General features: G+C 44.2%; 1 protein-coding gene across 1 annotated transcript; it reads left to right on the top strand.

Annotated features, from left to right (window-relative positions):
- The first annotated feature begins 307 nt into the window (after positions 1 to 307).
- On the top strand, positions 308 to 7,539 carry eef1g (eukaryotic translation elongation factor 1 gamma). The gene is made up of 10 exons (XM_012866127.3): positions 308 to 441; positions 1,267 to 1,425; positions 1,731 to 1,794; positions 2,218 to 2,360; positions 2,505 to 2,648; positions 2,737 to 2,866; positions 3,047 to 3,251; positions 3,897 to 4,069; positions 5,062 to 5,186; positions 7,175 to 7,539. Exons 1-10 carry the CDS (start codon positions 430 to 432, stop codon positions 7,331 to 7,333), a joined length of 1,314 nt encoding a protein of 437 aa, XP_012721581.1. The 5' UTR covers positions 308 to 429; the 3' UTR covers positions 7,334 to 7,539.
- Positions 7,540 to 8,646: the final 1,107 nt, after the last annotated feature.

Genomic DNA, 8,646 nt, shown 5'->3' with positions numbered 1-8,646 from the left:
ATTTTCAACGCTGGGCTGCACAGTGGGCAGTGGGTAGCGCTGTTGTCATGCAGCAAGAAGGTCCTGGGTTCAAATCCTACCCTTGCCCAGGGTCTTTCTGCATGGAGTTTGCATATTCTCCCTGTGAATGTGTGGGTTATTCTCTCCCCGGGTACTCCGGCTTCCTCCCACAGTCCAAAAACATGGCTGTTAGGTTAATTGGCCTCTCTAAATTCTCTTTAGGTGTAAGTGTGTGCAAGAATGGTTGTTTGTCCTGTTTATCTATGTGTTGCCCTGTGATTGACGTGTTAGAAGATGGATGGATGGGGTTTCGACGCTGTGACTTGTCTCGGGAATGTGAACGCGGAATTTTCAGGGAGCGCGCACGTCTCGTGGCCGTAAATACGTGGGCGGAGCGCGCCGGCGTTCTTTCTTTCTCTCGTCCTGAAGATGGCGGCAGGGGTGAGTAAGATGGAGAGCTGCTAGCAATGGAGCTTGCGTCCAAATTATCCGGCACAATCCGACTCATATCAGCGCCATCTGTGCCTTTAAGTCGTCAGTTTTTAAGCAGACGACGTTATGCGGCTGTTTGCTCGGTGCCTAGAGGATTATTTGTGAAGAATATCGTAGTTTAGCCGTTCGTGGCTAGCTACTGCTATCCCAACAAAGCATTGAAACCGCTGGGGGTTGTGCCACGTTACCTTACGCGTTTGGGATCAATTGAATCGAGGCTTTGCAGTTTCCAGATTATTCCTCTCGCTTCATGACAACAATCTTTGCTTATTTAGTCCCACGTCTGGCCTGTGTGAGTTTTGCGAAGCGAAATATTAGCTTTATTGGCGAAATAGATGGCTAGTTAGCGTTTAGATGGCGATAAAGCCACTTGGATACACGTCGATGAGAAATAGTTTTCGATTAAAAGGTGGAATTTAGGCTTTCGTGTGGCCTATGAATCAGTTTTCCACTGGCAGTGCGGTTTATTTGCGTAGTCATCTTTAAAAGTGATGATATCGAGTGGGTGGCCTCATTCATTCAATGGAGGCACCATTAGTCTATAGTTTCCTGCTCACTATTTGGCCTTACAATTTCCAATTGTAACAGCTTTGCAGATTCTTCTAATCAATGAATTAGACATACTCATGCAGAGGAAGGCCCAACTAAACACCCTTTGCAATAAAAATGCTACAAAGCTAAATATATCCCCAGTGTGTGAATGGATTAGACTTTCTAAATGTTCTTGAAGTCCTGTGTGTGACTTTTCTTGTATTTTCCCCCATTTCCTTTTAGACTCTGTACACATACCCAGAGAACTGGCGGGCCTTCAAGGCCCAGATCGCAGCCCAGTACAGCGGCGCTCGCCTCAAGCTGGCCAGCAGCCCTCCTGCCTTCACCTTCGGGCAGACAAACCGCACCCCTGCCTTCCTCAACAACTTCCCTCTGGGCAAGGTGAGTGAAACCGGGTTAGTCGGGAGGGGAACTGGCCGGTGCCTTTTTGATCTTTCGTGTCAACGTGTCCTCTGGTGTCTGCGCCATGGATGTTTTCAATATGCCCCGAATTCCAGCACGCTGCTTTCTTGGCGTTTAACCCCGCTAAAGTCCTTTCACTGATTCGGTAATTGAAATGGGGTGAGAAATCCTGCCTTGCTTATAGGCCGAGCTAGTTGGAGCGAGAGCCAGCTACAGTTGTGTTGTATGACTTTCAAGGCCATCTGGTTCCCAGGATTAAAGAGAAATTCTCTCTCTGCCTCCAGGTACCTGCCTACCAGGGTGATGACGGCTTCTGTCTGTTTGAGAGTAATGCCATTGCTCACTACTGTAAGTCTCATGTTTTTGGAGAACACTCCTATGACAATTTGTGGACACCATTAAGCCCAAATTATCTAGCTTTTCTTTTTTTTCTTTCATAATGGTAATGTCCCCACCACTCGATAAGCTGTAGCAATCTAGCCTCTAAAGTCTGTCCCAGGTGTAGACAGGGACATTAAAGGTCCATGTAACAGACCAAATATATTATAAACATGGCGAATGTAGATAAAAATGGCATTTTAGTAGCTTTTCATGAAATTTTGCAGTTTCAGCTCCATCTATAGAAGATAAATGTACATTATCTGCGTCAACCTTCTCTGTTGAGCAGCTCATGCTATCAAAGCTCAGCCTAAATGTCTGTGATGTTTAAAATAAATGGCTTATTGACCTGCTTAATTTGAACTTTTTTTCCTTTTTATCTTGTGACCCCAGTGAGCAATGACGCCCTGCGTGGTGCCACTCCTCAGGCCGCTGCCCAGGTTCTGCAGTGGGTCAGCTTCGCCGACTCTGAGGTCATCCCTCCGGCCAGCGCGTGGGTCTTCCCCACTCTGGGAATCATGCAGTTCAACAAGCAGGTATGCCGCGCCGTGTTTTACTGGTGAAAAAAATGCACCAGAGCGTTGGTACCTGGCATGGACGGTGTGCATCGGTGCTGCATGCTCATGTAAAAAGTGCTCCGTCATGCAGATTAAAGCTATTATGTTTGTGTGTGTGTGCAGGCGACAGAGCAGGCCAAGGAAGATGTGAAGAAGGTCCTCACGGTGCTGAACCAGCACCTGACCACTCGCACTTTCCTGGTGGGGGAGAGAGTGAGCCTGGCCGACATTACCGTGGCCTGCTCCATGCTCTGGCTCTTCAAGCAGGTGCGCTTCACACACACAAAAGAAACGCTCTGAGGGCGTCGCCCTTTTTTACTGCACAGATTGATCAGAGTCGACGTCGCCTCTGCAGGTGCTGGAGCCGTCCTTCCGTCAGCCTTACCCCAACGTGACTCGCTGGTTTGTCACCTGCGTCAACCAGCCTCAGTTCAAGGCCGTTCTCGGAGAAGTCAAGCTGTGTGAGAAGATGGCCCAGTTCGATGGTGAGTTACCGGCAAAGAGACGAGAGGCTGCGCCCGACGCAACCGCCGGGGTGTAATGCGTCAAAGTGTTTCCCTGGACTGTTTGCTCCTTTCCGTGTAAATCACAAGCACTCCAGGAAATTCTAGTCGGCCAGAGAATTAAAAAAAGTGGAACGTTTGACAGATGTTCTCTTCTTCCAGCAAAGAAGTTCGCTGAGATGCAGCCCAAGAAAGAAGCTCCTGCCAAAAAAGAAAAGGCCGGAAAGGAGGCAGCCAAACCCCAGGAGAAGAAAGAGAAGAAGAAGGAAGAGAAGAAGCCGGCACCAGAAGAAGAAATGGACGACTGTGATGCTGTTTTGGCTGCGGAGCCCAAAGCCAAGGACCCCTTTGCACACCTGCCAAAGAGGTAAATCTCCTTTTTTGTTGAGCCACATCTCATTTGACACGAAAAGAGGGGCATTTCATGACGGCTACAGGCATTTGGGTGGTTTGAGCATTTAATCAAGGCGTATAAAGTGAAGGCACTGCTTTTAGAAAGTGGGTTGTAGTGTTTGATGGAAGTGAGAATAACTCATCCACATAGGGAAACGCAGTGGCCCCCTGTCATTGGGCAAGGCAGTGTCCTGTCATGGCACAGAGTCTTAATCTGACGGGGGGAGAGAAAATGAAGACCACATTCATCCCAGTCATCTCTGGTCGGTGAGAAAAAGGCTGGTTCATGCTGTGGTCACAAAGACGCTTGAGTTTTTACTGTAACACAGGAGATCTATGTGAAGCCCAACAGAACCGTATGGTCGGCTACAGCCAGCAAATGGCTTTACAAACTAAAATGTAACTAAAATACACAAAGATGTAAGAGGATAAAAAGAAATGCATTAAGACAGTTAAAAATCACTATGGCGATTTAAAATGAAGGTTTTTAGGTCTATGTGCCAAAATTCAGTCGTGTCTTCGGTGTTTATGCAGAATCTGCGTCCGTCACCTCTGGAATAATTTCAAAACCGTGCTTTGAATGCACAGACAGAACCTGATCTCTCTCTCCTGTCTGCAGCCCGTTTGTCATGGACGAATTCAAGAGAAAGTATTCCAACGAGGACACCTTGACAGTAGCCCTTCCTCACTTCTGGGAGCACTTCGACAGAGAGGGCTACTCAATCTGGTATGGTCAATACAAATACCCAGAGGAGCTCACGCTTACCTTCAAGAGCTGCAACCTCATCACAGGTGAGACTCGGCTAGGTGTTACTAGAGTTAGAAAAGATTCAGCCGTTTCCTAAAGTCGCCTCTGGTGTTAAAGGATACGTTTTTGTAGAACGGCTGCAAATTGAGAGACGAGTTGTATAGACGTGACTTTTTATTTTGAAAGCTTCAGACTGCGCCACAGACGGCTTAAATATACCAGGTTATGATCTGACTTGTAGAGCAGCTGCTTGTCGATGAAAAGGTCAAATGTTTCAGCTGCGCAGAGCGTCAACACTTTGCTGCAGTGAAAGCACTGGGTTGTTTTTACAAGAGTTATTTTTAATAGAGGTACAATATTATGTGTTAATTTTGAGAAATTGCTGAAAAACTATTGCGATTAACTTACTGATTTCATATTCTGTGTTTAAAATTAAAGCATCCATTCCCACTTAACAAATCAAGGGCTTACAGCAAACTTAAATATGCTTTTTTTATGCTTGGTTAATGATCGATCATAATTACAGTATATTAAATGGCGTTTGAGGAGCGCTGCTAAAATGTAAAATCTTCGCAGCTCATCGGATGTTCTAATGCAGACCCCTAAAATCATGCTTTAGGGGGTTAAATAAAGTCATGGCTTGGCCTACATCCCCGAAATAAGCCGTACCAGGCTAAAATAGTGGCACGGATTCCGAAACTTGAACAAAAACAGAAAGCGGCCCACCTCAGCCCCCTGTCATTGGGCAAGGCAGTGTCCTGTCATGGCACAGAGTCTTAATCTGACGGGGGGAGAGAAAATGAAGACCACATTCATCCCAGTCATCTCTGATCGGTGAGGAAAAGGCTGGTTCATGCTGTGGTCACATTAAGCCACGCTTTAGGCCACGTCCTGCAACGATTTAGCTCCTTCCAGTCTTTCGTTAAAACATATTTGGACATCGGTTAGTTTAGTTAATGCTAAAAGTTTTATGCGATTGTAGCAAAGACTAGGAAATGACATGTAGTTAAAACAAACGCCTCTCTGGCTTTTCCAGGCATGTTCCAGCGTCTCGACAAACTGAGGAAGAACGCCTTCGCTAGCGTCATCCTGTTTGGTACCAACAACGACAGCAGCATCTCTGGCATCTGGATCTTCAGGGGTCAGGACCTGGCTTTCACTGTAAGTATAACGAACGTAAACCGTCAGTCAACAAAAACATCATCTGTCTGGCACCTCCGTCTCACCTTGCCTGTTGATTTTTAGATGGTCCTTTGTGTGTTCAACGCCGGATGTCTTTACATAAAACACAAAACTGAGCTTGTTTATAAAGGGACTGTTCGCGCTTTGAACAAACCACAGATCTTGGGTTAATTTGGACTTTGTTTTTTTAATAAATGACCAGAATAAACGCATGAAAGCAGAGGATATGAAAAGTAGCGTTTTATGTTCTCCACTGATCTCGCCTGTAAGCGTGGCCGATTTAGGTTGAAATCCCCTGTCATTGGGCAAGGCAGTGTCCTGTCATGGCACAGAGTCTTAATCTGACGGGGGGAGAGAAAATGAAGACCATATTCATCCCAGTCGTCTCTGGTTGGTGAGAAAAAGGCTGGTTCATGCTGTGGTCACATCAACACCCCCTAACCCCCTAATTCCACATCCACCACGACTGTCCCGTTCACGTCTGGCTGACGGTGCAGCTACGTTATTTTTAATTAATGAGGACCGTTCCACATTCTCTGACTTCTCTGAACGTCAGCGGACAAGCTCTCCGTCGTTCACCGGCAAAATACGGAACAGGTCCGTTTTCTGTTTCAGTCTGTCGGGAGTTCAGCCAGAGAGAAATAGCCCACTATTTTCTACTGAAATTCCTATAAAATTAAAACGTGAGCTAAAACACAAAGTATCTTAAAATGCAAGGATACATAAGGTTTGGTGGCCAATGTACTCACCCATACTTGATAAAGTAAAACTATGCGGAGTTGATGTATAATCAGCAACAGGAGAACTTTTCAGACGATGGATGAATGAAAAGCTGTTTCCGGTTCCTTTATTTCCCCTTTTTATGGCGTGAACTCGTACCTCTCACGCGTGCTCACCTCGCGCTCCAAGGAACTCAGAGCACAGCTAGACAGTTGTTTTTCGCGGAGGTGGTCTGGTGTGGAGTTTGCGGGTTTACGTCCAAAAACATTTACTTTTTAAGGGTCATCTTTTTTCAACTCTATTTAAATTTTATTTAGAAGTTGAAGGCAAAAGTTGTTTGGATTGTAAGGGTCGCCTAGCCCTTGGTTGCTCAGGCTGTAAAGATGCTTTACTTTTATCCAGTTCTGGACCAACATGAAGTCCTCTTCTAAAGTTGCACCAAAATGTTTTCCAAAATGATTAAATTTAGCTATTGTAGCTGATCTTTTATTCCTCTGGATATTTCTGCCAGTGTTACCAGCAGACTTTCAGTCTTACTGTGCATGCATCAACAGTGGCTACATTTTTGGGGCTTCTGTGTACTCGATGTAGAAAGAAGCAGTCGCATGTAAAGATCGCCTCTTCATTGTTTGGTCGCAGTTTATTGAAATACTGACTCATAAAGTTATAGAAAGCGTCTTTTAAAAGAAAAAAGCAATTTACCTGTGATCATCACATTTTCACTGTATAAATTGACCATATGGTCTTTGGTGTACTTGCGTTTACTAAAAATAAAACGGGTAAAATTTTAGCAATGTCCCTTGTACCCAACATGAGTATTCTGTTTTCCATTTTCTGGTTGCTTTTAAAAAAAACTTTTACATCAGATTTGTTGTCTTTTCTGGACTTCTAGAGGCATAGTAATCTGAATCTGTCAAAATCTGGAGTATTGAGCTAAATGCCTGATCATCTCTAGAGCCGTTAAAGCAGGGTTTGTTCCTTTAGGTGAACCTCGTGTCTTTGCGGATATTGTGCACTAGTTGCATTGCAATGCATATTTAGTTTATGGGGGCTTAATCCTTTCTCTTATCTGCAGACCTTTTCATCATTTTCTTTAAGTGCTCCAATGTTTGAACACAAACTGGTTGTTTAGCTGTTCTCCTCGGATACGATTAGAGGTGTAACCTGATGATAGTGGTGTTGCTTGCTTATCTCATACAACCCAAGAGTACCTCCCCTTCATTTGTTTTTTTTTTTTTTTCTCCTAGCTGTCTGAAGACTGGCAAATTGACTATGAATCATACGACTGGAGGAAGTTGGATCCAGACAGTGAGGAATGTAAGACCATGGTAAAGGAGTACTTTGCCTGGGAAGGGGATTTCAAGCACGTGGGCAAAGCTTTCAACCAGGGCAAGGTCTTCAAGTGAACGGACACCGATGCAGTCGAACTCAAGCACTTTGTGCTCCTGCTCTCAACACTTAAACATAATGGACTTTCAGCCACATGTGCTTAACTTTGCTGCAGGAATGACTTCAAATGACAGTGTTTGAAGACAAGTGAATTGTCTCAATGGCCCCCAAACTGTTTTTTCTGTTGTTTGACTTGCGAAATAAAGCATTTTCCTCAATGTCATGCAGTGAATTTAATTTGTGGTGTACAACTTCACTCCTAAAATTTGGTCTTTTGGGTTTTGTTGGTCTACATTTTGATTCACTGGAGTGACTCTTTATGAAATGAATGCTTAAAGGTGCCTATACCTTACGTGTAAAATTACCTATCCTCTATTTACTGCTGTTGCCTTTATAGGCTGAATTAGCCAGAGTGATACGGGCCAAACCCTCTGGGTATGGGCGTTGTGCACTCTCGTTCTTCCGGCTACTTTGTTGAGCCTCTGCTGTATTCGATGCGAGAGAATACGGACTAACTTTAATAGCTTTCTTACCTCCGAAGACAACATGCCTCCAAACAGAAGACCTGTGCAGTCGCAGCAGCAGATGCTTTTCCTTTTCTCCCAAGCACATGCACAACGCTGGTGTCATTTCAACTTGTCTCCAGAGGGGGCAGGCGTTTGCAAAAATCCTGGGACTTGAGCTGTGCTCCTTTTTTATTGAGCCGTAAACATAGTTGTATTGTAATGAAAATTCTGTTGACTTTAAAGAAAAATAAACCTTAGTGCAGTGACGCAGAAATATTCAGAGCATTACAAACAATCATTGAGAATGACTGAAATTTTAAATTAACCAACCTTATTGCTTCAGTCTACAGTTCTGGGCTGCTCTGAAGAATGATCAAACACAGTGCAATTATTGTATAGTTAACTGAATTAAGAAAAATCAGGTGCAGGACATGGTACTGGTGGCATTACCTGTTTTGGTAATCCATACTGCTGCTAGTCAGGTTGAGCCTTTATTCAATCGGGAACTGCAACATTTGTGGTTTGACAGTCTAGAAAAGGGTAGAAAATATGTGTTAAATTTGTGCAGCGAGTAATGTCTTGCCTGTCATGTATTGATTTATCAATAAAAAAAAAAAAAACCTGTTTCATTGACTGAAAAACTTGTGACTTGTAGAGCTGGTAATGTGCTGCAAAACCATTTAAAATGCAGCAAATGGACCCACTAAACATCTAGTCATGTACCTCTCGGTAGAGTGTTGGATCTGCAACTTTATAGCTTACGGCAACATTATGGGGCTGTTATATTATTGATTATTGATTGCTGATTGCATTCTGCTATGCAA

Source organism: Fundulus heteroclitus, chromosome 23 (genome assembly GCF_011125445.2).
Source record: "Fundulus heteroclitus isolate FHET01 chromosome 23, MU-UCD_Fhet_4.1, whole genome shotgun sequence".
NCBI classification, from domain to species: Eukaryota; Metazoa; Chordata; class Actinopteri; order Cyprinodontiformes; family Fundulidae; genus Fundulus; species Fundulus heteroclitus.
This window is presented reverse-complemented; position numbering and strand designations above follow the sequence as displayed.